The sequence below is a fragment of the Malus sylvestris genome, chromosome 3, assembly GCF_916048215.2.
Source record: "Malus sylvestris chromosome 3, drMalSylv7.2, whole genome shotgun sequence".
Classification (NCBI taxonomy): Eukaryota; Viridiplantae; Streptophyta; class Magnoliopsida; order Rosales; family Rosaceae; genus Malus; species Malus sylvestris.
In genome coordinates, this window is record NC_062262.1 from 32815768 (window position 1) to 32830354 (window position 14587).

At 38.3% G+C, this 14587-nt stretch overlaps 2 protein-coding genes and 1 long non-coding RNA gene across 7 annotated transcripts in view; 1 reads left to right on the top strand and 2 right to left on the bottom strand.

Annotated features, from left to right (window-relative positions):
* Positions 1–14587, bottom strand: part of LOC126617192 (uncharacterized) — a 14645-nt gene continuing 58 nt past the window's right edge. The window contains exons 2-11 of the mRNA XM_050285225.1: positions 14425–14519; positions 14275–14337; positions 13783–13843; positions 13565–13638; positions 9234–9359; positions 2596–2739; positions 2005–2047; positions 1659–1730; positions 1140–1250; positions 1–472 (exon numbers count right to left, since the gene is read on the bottom strand). Coding sequence (XP_050141182.1) covers positions 1164–1250; positions 1659–1730; positions 2005–2047; positions 2596–2739; positions 9234–9359; positions 13565–13638; positions 13783–13843; positions 14275–14337; positions 14425–14519 — 765 coding nt within the window. The 3' untranslated portion in view covers positions 1–472; positions 1140–1163. The remainder of the gene's footprint in view (positions 473–1139; positions 1251–1658; positions 1731–2004; positions 2048–2595; positions 2740–9233; positions 9360–13564; positions 13639–13782; positions 13844–14274; positions 14338–14424; positions 14520–14587) is intronic.
* On the top strand, positions 10032–10411 carry LOC126614324 (uncharacterized). Its single transcript, XR_007620342.1, has 3 exons — positions 10032–10140; positions 10219–10313; positions 10392–10411. It is a non-coding gene; the product is annotated as an uncharacterized LOC126614324 (long non-coding RNA).
* LOC126614318 (protein argonaute MEL1-like) overlaps positions 14431–14587 on the bottom strand; it is a 16228-nt gene continuing 16071 nt past the window's right edge. For all 5 annotated transcript variants that reach the window (XM_050281913.1, XM_050281911.1, XM_050281912.1 and 2 more), the window contains exon 10: positions 14431–14519. The gene's annotated coding sequence lies outside the window, so the exon portion shown is untranslated. The remainder of the gene's footprint in view (positions 14520–14587) is intronic.

Genomic DNA, 14587 nt, shown 5'->3' on the forward strand with positions numbered 1-14587 from the left:
CTATAAAAAAAAACTTCAATAAAATATAACAACTCTCCCAAAAAACCATAAGGCCGAAATGAACAAACATAAACACTATAAAAGATACATTATTCTCAAATATTTTGTAGCCTTCTTCAAGGCCTGCAATTATACAACTATTTTTTCCACTAATAGCTCTTATTTACATCTTTACTGGATTTGCATCACTTCTTTTATATTAATAAAATTAGAGGATTGGACATGCTTCTTTTTGGACGCCAAAACATTTTTTTTTCAATTATTCTTGTTCCTTGTGGTTGAATGGGATTCTAAGCTTCAGATTTCGAAAACAGAGAGTTTCGAAAATCCTTAGAGCCAATACCAATGAACTTAAATAGAACAGATAAGAGCTAAAGAGATAGAGCCAAGCTACTTCACCTCTTCCATAAGTCTACGTCTCCACCCAAGCCTAGACATCCCAACATTGCCCAGATAGGTGTCCCATCTTGACCTGCAAGATTTACACAGAATTGCAAAATTGGAAGAGGTTTAAGGATGAACAGATTGTAAAACACAAAACTTTATAGCATCAAATTGGGTTGCAGACGAGCTAACCATCATGAATAAAAAGTGGGTACACAAAATTGGCAAGAGATAAACTTATTTCTTGAAATGCAACTATGAGTGACGGTGATCAATCTCTCCATTTTTTACACAATTAAACTTAAACCTGTGCATAACCAAGTTTTGGAATCGTACTCAAATCAGGAATAGGCCCTTGTAAGTTACAGTTTCTCAGAAACAACAACAACACAAAGATATTCAATCTTGACATGATTCATCGTGTTAAATATTAATAGCTACTTCTCGATTGTCATTCCAAACAAACAACACCATCACTTACTGTGATATTATATTAGATAGAAACGGGAGATGTTCCTTGCACAGTAGTTGGAAATATGTGTTTCCCAACAAAAACTATGATTCCCTCTATTGTTGCTATGATTAATCACAAATCTTTTGGATTTACACCTCTGTAGTTGGAGCTTTAAATCTGATGTATGAATAAATAGAGATTGTAGTTCTTAGATCACACACTTTTACCTTTAAACTTACTAAAAGACATAGAATTAGAAGCAACACTTACTAAAAGACATAGAATCAGAAGCAGCACTTACAACTTGAATAGTTTAGACATGTTGCTATACGAATCTGGAATTGTAGTCCCACCAAAAACAGAGCAAACAGGTTGGGTCACTCTTGAGTTTGGCTGCGAGCTTATCCCTAACCTTCTCACCAGAAAAGAAGAATATGTAAAAATTAATCACAGTTTTCAAAAAAATATACAACCTGATTACCTACTATTAGAAAGAAATAATAAATATACAAGGAATTTTAAAATAATTCAACTGTAGGCAATTTAATCGAAATTTGTAAAGAAAAAAAAACTCAAAATATTAGTAAAATTAAAAACAAAAATTATTAACCACACAACCAAATTTAATAAAAATAAATTACTTAAATTAAAACCCAAATTCCAAAAATGAAGAAAAATGGAACCTTAATATGGAAATTGAAGCTTTACCTGCAAATAGGTAACAACGACAGATACCTCAAGAGTGAAAAAGACAAAGCTGAAGATGCATGAGAAACTCAAAACATTTGCAATTAGATAAGGTTAGTAAATCTGAACTCACCAAATCACTTACCCCAAGCAATAAAATGTCAGACAAAAAACATGCATCAACATGCAACCAAAGAAAAAGATACTGGATAGAAAAACCCACAAAATCAGAGAAATTACAACAACAAAAAACTCCAAATAATTACATATTTTTTCAATGTAGAAATCAAGAAACAGAGCCTGTTGTGGATAAAAGCTATTAGATGATATTCCACAAAACTACAGACAAATACTAATATCAAAGGAAATAATGTTACATGAATTGCCATCGGTCGCATATCCAAACACCTCACCGAAGACCCTATATTCAGTAACCAAATAAAAAGTGAAAGAGAAACAGAAGCTCAATTTCTCAGTACCTCTTTTGGTACAGCTTGGGGTAGACACTCCATGCCTAACCTTCTGCAGTAAGTCACAAAAAAAAAAGAGATAAATAATATTAGACAAAAAAGTTGAGAGAAGTTTGAAAAAAAACAAAAGAAGAGAACATTATTTCAATCATTTTCCAATCTTTCAATTGAGAAAATATTACTAAAAATCGCAACGTTCTCATAAAACTACAACTATTTTACAAATTTCATCACCTAGCAAAGCAAAGACACCATAATTTTTTTTATTTAAAAAATTTCCACATATTCAACTTTCACACTATAGAAAACACAACTTTCACAGTATTAAAAAAATATTCTTACAGAAAAGGCTCAAATGAAAAAATCGAAATTTTTTAACTTGAGCGTGCTTCTGGGTTATGGAGAACTTTGGGAAGCACTTCCAAGTGTTTCTCAGGTTGTTTTTAATAAAAATATAAACTTGTTCATAATAAAAGCACTTCTAGCAAAAGTGTTTCCTAGAGAACCAGTTTTCCAAACAAGCTCCAAACAACAATATGAGAAAGAGAGAGAGAGAGAGAGAGAGAGAGAGAGAGAGAGAGAGAGAGAGAGAGATCATACACATAAGCAAATTTAGGAGGAATTTTAAGAGAAGGTTCAGGGTACTTTTCCTCAATGATCCCAACAATGACATCAGAATCCGCCACCCATTTGTCATCAAACTTCACCACAGGCACATTCCCCTCTGGATTCACTTCCGTAAACCTACAAATCACCAACAAAAACCCCAAACCCAATTCCTCATATACTCCACAAAAACACATCAAAATCCATTAAAAGTACAAAAATCACAAATTTCCATCTATGCCTGCATGTAATTTTGGGATAAAAAATTCAAAACAAAGTTGTTGATACACAAAATCAGTGAGGACTTTGGTACAACAGAAAGTGTTAAGTTTGTGACATTCGCTAGATTGCTCCGGTCAATAGTGTGGATAAGTATGTAAATGGATAGAGACAGAGAAGCAAACACAAGATGTACGTGGTTCACCAAGATTGGCTACGTCCACGGAGTAGAGGAGTTCTCATTAATTGTGAAGGGTTTACACAAGTACATAGGTTCAAGCTCTCTTTTAGTGAGTACAAGTGAATGATTTAGTACAAATGACATTAGAAAATATTGTGAGAGAATGATCTCTATTTATAGAAGATAGTTTCTAGTTTCATTTTGACATTGACACGTGTCGTGTTATGATTGACTTCTGATGTTGACACGTGTCGCGCTATGATTGGCTTCTGATGTCGACATATGTCAAGCTGTAATTGGCATCCTGGTTGGAGGGAAACTCTCCTGGGTCCTTGACGGTATAACGTTGACTGGTGCTCAGTAGTTTCGGGATTGGTCAAGTATGGTACAAACAATGCTCCCCTAAGTTCCTGAATGAGAGAAGCTCCTCGGTTGGGGACTTGCAAGATCTAAACCATTGAGTAATCACGAAACTTCTAAGTACCGAAGTGTGGTATCATTTTCACTTACCTTATCTGTCTTATATGTAGATGTGGCATCTTCTCTGGAAGTACTTTTCCTTCATCCAAGGATGGTATCTTTAACCGATGAAGATGCACAAGGTAATGTATTAATTTCACTTGAAGCTTACTTGTAGTTTCGGGCTTGGTCAAGTGCGATACAAACCCTATAGTAGGAGTTCCCCAAGTCGTCGAGCTAGGAGATTTGCCGAAGGAGGTAACAGACAAGGTAAGCAATCAAACTTCCAAGCAAGCAACCTGGATCAGAGGTTCGACTTCGGCTTTCGGTTGATTGTTCTCTTTTTCCTTATGTCGTAAACAGCAACAAGGATAAGGAGAAGCAAATGGAGAAGAGATGATATGAGATACCTTTGCTTTTGAAGAAATAACTTTCCACATGCTTATTCTTGAACTAGGCTGGAGAGTTTTCTGGTTTCCTCCAGAGTACGTTCGACCCTAATGATATGAGATACTTTTGATGTTGACAAAGTAGTGGATGTATCGGCACATGTTCTGTTACGCTTGTCTCCACATGCTTCCTTGTATCCTTCTCACTTACCCTATCTGTTTCTCAGGCAGATGTGATATCTTTTCTGGAAGCATAAGATGTTGAAGATGAGTACTCAAGAGCAATGCTAGGTAAGTAATCAGGCAAGGGGTTTTAGGCAGTCAGTTCTTGACTGGAAGCTTGATTCCAAGTGCTGACGGATTACTCTCTTTCTCCTTGTCTTGCAGGTAAGAACAAGGACAAAGGAAAAGACGGGGAAAAAGCATGATATGGGATACTCTTGCTTTTAACCCTGACGATATGAGATACTCTTGCTCTGGTGTGGCTTGTTTGCAGAGGTATCATCGGAGGGAAAATAAGCTGAGTATTTCGAGAGGCTCTGCTGAGAGTGCCTTATCGGATGTGAAGAAAAGTTGAGCATTTTTTTCTGCTGAGAGTGCCCCAAAATAATTGGAATACTTGTTATTTCCACCCCAGTTGCCACGTGTCAACCATCTAACCTCCATTTCTTTTCCCTCTCTCAGTCCCTCACCCCGAGACTTTCTTCTTCTTCTCTCTCCCGTATCTCTCTCCCTCACGCTTTCGGCTCTCTCTATCTCAACCCCTCCGAGAGTTTTTCTTACCAACAAACATCACCATCATCTTTATCTCGTCGCTACGAACTCAACTATAGTCTTGGCATCTTGGAAGTCGAACCAGGAAGCCCCATACACAAGCTCCGGCGAGCACCGCCCCTTTCGAGGTCATTTCCGGCCAAACAACGGCGAGTGGGCCGGCGTATAAGATATCAATCTCTTCGTCTCCCTGATTACTACAACTTTCCTTTTTATTTCACTCAATTTTGTTGAGTATTGAAGAAGTTATACTCATTTGAATCTTACCCAGTTTCTGGCGAGTCCGACGGCATTCGAGGCATTTTCCGGCCAAACCACGATGAGTTAGACGTCGTGTGAGGTATCATTCTCTTCGTCTCTTCAAGGGCTACAACTTTCTTTTTTGTCTTGCTTGATTTCATTGAGTAGTGAAGTTATAACCGTTTAAAGTTAGGTGGTTTTCCGGCCGAATCTCCGACCTTCTTCTTCGGCAAAACCAGGCCTTTCAGGCCGTTAGAAAACCGCACGGGCCTTAAGCCCGTTTTGCCTCAGCCCAAAACCCCAGCCCGTTTGATTTTTATTTTTAGTTATTTGTTTTAAAGACCCAAAAGGCCACATGCCTTAATACTGAAAAGCCTTGGGCCAATTTCTGTCAAATGGCTTAAAGCCCTGCCCTTTGTGAGGCCTTAGGGCTGGCTTTGGTGTGAATGGGCTGTGTGTGTGTTTAATTGGTGTGTGTGTGTGTGTGTTTGTGGTGTGTGTGTGTGTGTGGGTTTAAAGCCCAAACCACCCATTTTCACCCTAAACCCTTTTAACCCAAAAACCTTAGAAAACCCAAAACCCAATATATCCTAATCCTATTTAACCTAAACCCTACTCCGAATTTCAAGCCTAAAACCCGTTAGACCTAATTTGATCATTGACCCCCGGTCAATGTTGACTTTAGGGTTAACTTTTCGGGTTTTTGTCCGGTACCCTTCTTAGGGTAATTCGACGTTCTAAATCCGTTTCCAATGTCTGTTTTCCCAAATTCAATTTCTATTATATAGTCTTATTTATTGGACTCTTTATGTGCTTAGGGGCAATTATAGTGGCGTTTCCGTCTTCGCTAGTGTCGCAGCTTTTGGCAACTAAGTACTGTGAGTGGACCCTTTATAAAATTACATGATTTTATAGTTTAATTGCATAAATGATTAGCATGCCTACGAATTTATGAAGTGATTTATGTGAAGCCTGTTGATTTAATATATTGATTTTCGTCTCGTGTTTTGGTGAGGAAATAAATTATTAGCCTAGTTTGAGCTATATTTTAATATATCGTATTTTTCTATAAAAGAACCATGAACTGGTAGACTATCCGATGGATGACGATAGGATGCTAGAACATGTTTTAGAAACCCGCGTAACTATTTGTGCGTACCTAGTAGACACTATGCCGCCTGGGGCGAGGATATGGTGTTGGCATGTAGGCTGGGAGAAATAATCCCTAGCGAAAGGCTGAGGGACACGGAGACAGGCAGTGGGCCGGGAGGGAGTTATCTCTGGCTATGGGCACAGAGACTGAGGTGCAGGCATTGGGCCGGGAGTTATATTTATTCAGTGATCTTTCTAGCAGCACACCACGTTATACGAGACAATTTATGATGCGTTTACTGTTTTGATTTTCACGATGCGTTTCCGCGATATGGCTTTTTGAGATATTTTGGCATGCTAGGATTTTTATTAAATCCATCACTTACTATGCTAGTAGTTTTCACTATTAAACTTTGGGGGTTAGTACATTGATAACTGTTTTATTATTATTATATATATAAACTTGGTCCACTCACCTTTGTTTTGCGCTCCCATTCAGGACTTAGAATCAAGGCACCTAATCCCGGCGTCAAGACACTTCCACAACAGCATCTTCGGATCCTCTCGATGTAGGACCCACTTCTTTATTCATTCAATTTTATCTCAATTCTTTTTAGTGATTAGGTTTAGTTGTATGTTCTGAACACGTTCCTAAATTATTAACTCATTGTTTTTAAATTCATAACCCTTATTTATTTCTTATTCTTAGCTTTTGTATCAATTAATGGCTTTCGTCACCTTCGGGTGTCGGCCAACACGTGTCTATCCTGGTATTCGGGGAATATCAGGGTCGGGGCGTATCAGGATCTCTTAAGGCTTCTTCCACCTTCATAGGTATTTTAATCGTTTCCATCTGTTGGAGGATTGCATAGTATTTTGGCAAGAGTCGATGAGTGAATACCTAGTTAGTGATTGAATACCGCACCTTCCCTTCCTTGATTTTGTAGGTAACTCATAAAGTGGTTTAACAATTTCAGAGTGAGTATGTTTGTGGCAGGAATTTTCGTCGGGGATGCTTCCTAGCTGACGAGCACATAGCTCCCTAAAAGGTCGACACCTGTTGATGCTTTCTGTCGGGCTTCTGCTTTACTGGCGGGCTTGTCGGGCAAAGCCTGTCGAGCAAGGCTTGTCGGGTAAGGCTGAAAAAGAAGGACAAAGTTAACTTTGAAAGGTCCCTTTGTGGGGCCTTAGGTGTAGGCCTTGAGGCTTACAATCAAGATTAACTTTTAAGTGCTCAGGCATGCCACTGCCATCTTCAGCATGGCAGATGTAAAACGGATGTTGAGTTTTAATTATATATATACTCGAGAGACTATGTTAGTTATGACAGGTGCCTTTGTGGGGCCTTAGGTGTAGGCCTTGAGGCTTCCCGTTAATAACTAACTTAGTACTCGTATATATAAGGTTCGTTTTCTTGGTTATATGAGTCTTATAACATTATACTTCTGATTACCTGAGCCCAAAGAGCAGAATGAATCCAAATAGGTGCCTTTGTAGGGCCTTGAATAGGCTTTAAGGCTTCCCATCATAATTCATTCTATACTCAACGTTCTAGCCCGAGGAACTGAATGAATCCAAATAGGTGCCTTTGTAGGGCCTTGAATAGGCCTTGAGGCTTCCCATCAGAATTCATTCCTTACTCGAACGTTCTATGGTAATCATAATATAATAGAAATAAAACTAAGTGACAGGTCGATTACTTGCGCCTAAGTAACTTCGGACTTCTTGTTTATCAAAGCTTGTCGTGGATGGGTTAAGTCCATATAAGGTTCTTTTTTTATGCCTTGAGGCCAATGACTTTTGAGTGATCAAATCTTACATGCCCGAGGGCTTAGAACTTAGATCTGGCTTGAACTGTGAAGACATATTCAAATTGGATTCAAGCGCTGAGAGAGTCTTTTAATAGCTATATTACTAGAAATAACTTGGATACAACTTGTAGTATATAACATATTGCTAGGCTAATGAATGAAAAGACAAAAATAAAGAGGGTCGGGCAAGGCTGATCGTCTTGCAACTTCCTATCTTTGTGGTTTATCAGGAGGTTTGAAAGCTTAGAAAAGGGGTTGGGAGATGAATTTACAAAAAGAAATCGATACTACAGCAAGAGTTGAATAGGGTAGCAGAGCTATTACAAAGGGTTTATCCCGAAAGAGATGAAGGCTTGGGCTGACTACAGCTTCGTTTTGAAGGCAAATCTGGCTTTGAGCAGAGTTTGTGCTTGTATTTGTTGGTTTGTTTGAGTGTCCTTAACTCTGATTTCTCTTTCTTCTTTTATAGACACTTTGGCTTGGCCTCTTGTAGCAGTAATCTTGCCCGAATGCAGTTTAAAGGATAGTGACTCATCAACTATTTACTTATACTACCACTGTAAAGTACTTTTGGGCTGATTAGTTGACTGGTCTATACCACTTGGCCCTTGGGTAGGTGAGCAAGTGGTGCAAATGATCTGCACCTAGTTGGGAAAGGCTTTTTCTGCCTTCTGGGCTTGGGCTGTGCTTCGGGCTTTTCTTCTCTTTTTGGGCCAACTCCCTTCTGAGCCCAAAGTTTAAGTTTTAACCAAAACATAGTACTTACCTTGGAAATATCTGTTGGACCATGAATGAGTACTTGAGGAGTTTAATGAGGGTTGATGTTGTCGGGCTAATTAGAGTTAATACCCTTGGCCTGAACAGCGAAATTCCTCTCGAACTCGGCATGCCCACTCGAGCTCACATATTCATTCTGCCATATGGCAGTAACAGACCCATGTGAACTATTAGCTTTATTATGCGCAGCTGGCCCACTTGGGCACTCGATGGTGCAATGATCATCTGGCCCATTTAGGCATTTGTTGGTGCAATGCTCAGCTGGCCCACTTAGGCAGTCGGTGCATGTGGAGACAACTTGCCCATTTGGGCTTCCTTTTGTTTTTTGGACCTCGACAAACAACCTGGATTCACCAGGCCACTGAAGTTGTTGGATCTTCTAGGATAATAGGTATGGGCCTGGATTCGGCCAACCTGCCCATTGAAGTTGCTGGATCTTTTAGGACAATAGGTATGTCAGCCCAGCTATAGTCACTTACGATTGTCTCTTCCTGAAGAGTATGGTTGGTAGGAAAAAATAATTCATCTTTAAAGAAGGTAACATCCATGGTGACGTACATATCTCGGGTAGAGGATGATAACATCTGTACAGATTTTGTTGAGGACTAAATCCAATGAAAACACATTGCACGACACAAAGATCAAGTTTACTCTGCTGGTTTTTTGTGAAGGTTAACATAAGCAACATACCCAAAGACTTGCGGTTCTAGATGAAGGGTGGAGGGGAGCAAAACATGTTCAGCAAGCACGGCCAAATGAGTTCTAAAAGAGAGAACGAGCGATGGCACCGGTTCATAAGATAAACAGCATAGGTCACTGCATCAGCCCAATATGTCTTAGGTGCACACGCACTTATTAGAAAGGCACAAGTAATCTCAAGTATGTGTTGATTTTTTCGTTTGGCTACTCCATTTTGTTGTGCGGTTTGAGGACATGTATTCTCATGAAGGATACCCTTGTCCTTGAAGAACTGGGACATATCCTGGTTAAGATACTCACCACAATTGTCAAACCAAAGAACTTTAATGGGAAGCGAATATTGTGTGTAAACCTTGTGATAAAAGATTTTGAAGATTCTACCCACATCACTTTTATTTTTCATATACAACCAAGTTATTCTGGTGCAATTATCAACGAATGCTACAAACCAACGAATCCCATGTTGAGTAGTAATTGAAGGTAAATTTGTGAAAAACCAAGTTCATTTGAGCAACATCTATGCATGCAATTAACAATTAAAGGCGGAATCATGCTTGTATGCACTCAAAAACAAAATTTTACCCATAAAATTCAAAGCCTAGTAGTTATGGTGAACCAAGACTCAACTCAAGATCTAAGAGAAAGAGTTGAGATTTCTTTATACATTTGAAGCACCTCTTTGCTTAGCAAAGGTTAATCACCCATGTGAGAGTCTTATTTCCTTTGTCACCTTTATACCTACCTTTATTGGAGTGAAAAATTTGTAATAAATCCAAAACACACTCCCTCTCTAAGCATGGCCGGCCTCCCTATTGTTAGTGACATCCCCACAATCATCTTTGTTGTGGATGTTACCCATCCTCAACCTGGGAAGGACAGCAGTCTGTCAATTGCAGCTGTCAGTTCAGTCATCTATTTTGATTTGTTTTTAATTAAAATTCACAACGTGTGTTAACATGTTAATTTATTCAAACAGGTGGTGGCGTCAATAGATTGGCCACAGATAATCCAAGATCTTTATAGTGTAAACCAGGACCCTAACAATGGTCTTGTTGGAGGAGGAATGATCAGGTAATTGGGCCAACAATTGTTTCTTTTTTTTTCCTTCAAGATAGTTGTGAGTACATTTTCTTATCATGATTATGGTAGGGAGCATTTCGACAAGAAACCAGACGGAATTATCTTCTACGTGTAAGAATTGTTTTTTTCTTTTTTTTTGTGGTCAAGCAAAATGACACAACACTCTGCTAACATTTGTTTTTGATGTTTGTCAAGTTCTGTTGTATGAAATGGGTGCTATATGAAAGGTACGCTAACTATTAGAATGCTAGAATTATTTTTTTTAGGATAAGCAAATTTTTTAATACATTCGTTACTACTTTACCAGGCTTGTCAATCGCTGCAGGAGGGATATCTACCACCTCTTACGTTTGTTGTGGCACAGACAGGTAAGAATGGCAATTTTCAACCAATTACAAATTTTAGATGCATTGCGATAATAGTAAATTTGATGCTTTTCCATTTTGCACATTGAGTTATTGTAAATTTGATCTTTTTCCATTTTGCTCTTTAAATATCTTTACCTTGTATAGGCACTGTTGCTAACACCCAGATTTGTCATCCGAGGGAGTTCAACTTTCATCTCAACAACCATGCCAGCATTCAGGTATTATTTGTGTTGTTGATTTATACATGCCAATTTCCTTTTTGTGCTAATTTAGGGCTTTCAATTCTTGATATTATCTTTCTCATAAGGGAGGCAAATATATATACTACATACTTGATTTACAAGGTAAGAATATGCAATAATATTTACCCTAATTCTATGGACTCAAATGGGTAACAAATCCCCATAATTACACACAAAAGTCAACTCACTCCAATGGTTTGCCCTCTTTTGAGCTTGTATTTGTGCTCTCTTCACTGCTAAATATGAAATCTAAGTTGTGCTATAGTTTGAATTGCTATCTTTTGTTAACATGCCTGCGCACTACAATGTCCTGTATGATGAAAACAAATTCTCCCCTAATTGATTGCAAGTGGGACAGATAACATATGCTACAAGTAAGCATTTAATATAATTTCAAGTCGTCTCTCTAGCTTTTGTACTTGTGCGAGGAAGTTTGAAGATAACAGTTTGTTTGCCGACTTTCTAATTGTATGTCATATAATTTTTCAGTTATAAGGGAACCACTCTTATTCTTATCATAAGGCCTAATTATATCATGATGGGGGCGGATTCTCGATTCAGCGTTAACAGTGGGACCCTTTTAATATCTTCAAAGATGTGTATTTTGAGTGAACATTAAGGCAACAGAGCTTCTATATGTGGGAACAAAGTTGAAGCTAGAAGGTTAGTTGATCATGTGGCCCGAATGCATGCATAGGTAGGAAAATAATCCATAAGGGTATAATTAAAGCATGCAATCGATTCAACAAGGAGAAAATAAGTATGGAAGAGTTCTTTATGCTTACTTGCACAGGCACAAACACATCTATGATCAACTATAGGGTGCAGGCAAATCATGTAGACAAGTGTCCGAAAACATATGGATGTTGTGAACGAATTGTCAATCATCGTGGTGTTGAACACTTGGATTTAGGCATATATGCCATAGGAACTGGACAACGCTTTGCAATTCATCAGTTGGCTCATAGCTTATCGCATGACAAAAATAATATCTATTATCATAATTATCTTAGAATGTAATAGATAGTAGGGTCGTACAATAAGCCAGTTGAAGAAAAGACAGCCGAAGAAAGTGTACTCGAGGCGGTTTTCATGGCGTCTTTAAGAGATCCGAGTACAAGTCCCCCTTTTGAGGCCCATATGATTACTAAGGAAGGGCTAGTAAGAAGAGTCATATGCACCCTTACTGAAGATTGCATCAGATTTGAGCACACTCCTACATAGATGCTTTATGACAAGAACCGTGTGTTCTTTTTCTATCCACATAGTCTTCTGTTTGGGTAGCATTGGAAATACATCATCTCCACTTAGTAATCTAATGAATATATGTGGATAGAAAAAGAACACACGGTTCTTGTCATAAAGCATTTGTGTAGCAATGTGCTCAAATCTGATGCAAGCTTCAGTAAAGGTGCATATGAGTATTCTTACTAGCCATTCCTTAGCAATCATATGGGCCTCAAAAGGGGGACCTGCACTCGGATCTCTTAAAGCCGCCATGAAAAACGCATTGAGTACACTTTCTTCGGCTGTCTTTTCTTCAACTAGATTATTGTATGAACCTACCATCTATGACATACTGAGATAATTATGATAATAGATATTATCTTTGTCATGCAATAAGCTACGAGCCAACTGATGAATTGCAAAGCGTTGTCTAGTTCCTATGGCATATATGCCTAAATCCAAGTGTGCAACACCACGATGACTGACAATTCATTCACAACATCCATATGTTTTCGGACACTTGTCTTCAAGATTTGCCTGCACCCTATAGTTGATCATAGATGCGTTTGTGCCTGTGCAAGAAAGCATGGTATAGCCTTCCATACATATTTTCTCCTTGTTGAATCGATTGCATGCTTTAATTATACCCTTATGGGTTGTTTTCCTACCTATGCATGCATTCGGACCCGCATGATCAACTAACCTTCTAGCTTCAACTTTGTTCCCACATATAGAAGCTCTATTGCCCGAATGTTCGCTCAAAATACACATCTTTGGAGATATTAAGAAGGTCTCACTGTTAATGCTGAATCGAGAATCTGCCCCCATCATGATATAATTAGGCCTTATGATAAGAATAAGAATGGTTACCTTATAATTGGAAAATTATATGACATACGATTAGAAAGTCAGCAAACAAATCGTTATCTTCAAACTTCCTCGCACAAGTGCAAAAGGTAGAGAGACAACTTGAAATTATTAAATGATTACTTGTAACATATGTTGTCTGTTCCCACTCGCAAGCAATCAGGGGAAAATTTGTTTTCATCATTAAGGACATTGTAATGCGTAGGCATGTTAACAAAAGATAGCAATTCAAACTATAGAACAACTTAGATTTCATATTTAGCAGTGAAGAGAGCACGAATACATGCTCAGAAGAGGACAAGCTATTGGAGTGAGTTGACTTTTGTGTGTAATACTAATTAGTGGGATTTGTTACCCGTTTGAGTCCGTAGAATTAGGGTAAATATTATTGCATATTCTTACCTTGTAAATCAAGTAGGTAGTATATGTATTTGCCTCCCTTATGAGAAAAATAATATCAAGAATTGAAAGCCCTAAATCAGCACAAACTACCGCAAAAACGAAGTTGGCATGTATAAATCAACAACACAAATAATACCTGAATGCTAGCATGGCTGTTGAGATAACAGTTGAACTCCCTTGGATGACAAAACTGGGTGTCAGCAACCGTGCCTATACAAGGTAAAGATAGTTAAGGAGCAAAATGGAAAAAGATCAAATTTACAAGAACTCAATGCGCAAAATGGAAAAGCATCAAATTTACTATTATCTCAATGCATCTAAAATTTGTAACTGGTTCAAAATTGCCACTCTTACCAGTCTGTGCCACAACAAAAGTAAGAGGTGGCAGATATCCCTCCTGCAGCAATTGACAAGCCTGGTAAAGTAGTAACGAATGTATTAAAAAATTTGCTTAAAAAAGGTCGTACCCAGTGCACAAGACTCCCGCTTTACGCAGGGTCTGGGAGAGGTGAATGTCGGCTAGCCTTACCCCCATTTATGGAGAGGCTGCTCCCAAGTCTCGAACCCGAGACCTACCGCTCATGGGCGAAGGCACTTGCCATCGCACCAAGGGCGACCTCTTTTAAAAAAAAAAAAAAAAAAAAATCCTAAAAAAATTTGCTTATCCTAAAAAAATAATCCTAGCATTCTAATAGTTAGCGTACCTTTCTTATAGCATCCATTTCATAGAGCAGAACTTGACAAAATTGTTCTTCACTAACTCCGTCTCTGTCAAGCAAAACATCAAAACAAATGTTAGCAGAGTGTTGTGTCATTTTGCTTGGCCACAGAAAAAACAATTCTTACATGTAGAAGATAATTCTCTCTGGTTTACGGCCAGTTTCTTGTCGAAATGCTCTGAAATGCTCCCTACCATAATTAAAATAATCATGATAAGAAAATGTACTCACAACTATCTTGAAGGAAAAAAAAAAAAACAATTGTTGGCCCAATTACCTGATCATTCCTCCTCCAACAAGACCATTGTTAGGATCCTGGTTTACACTATAAAGATCTTGGATTATCTGTGGCCAATCTATTGACGCCACCACCTGTTTGAATAAATTAACATGTTAACACGTTGTGAATTTTAATTAAAAACAAATCAAAATAGACGATT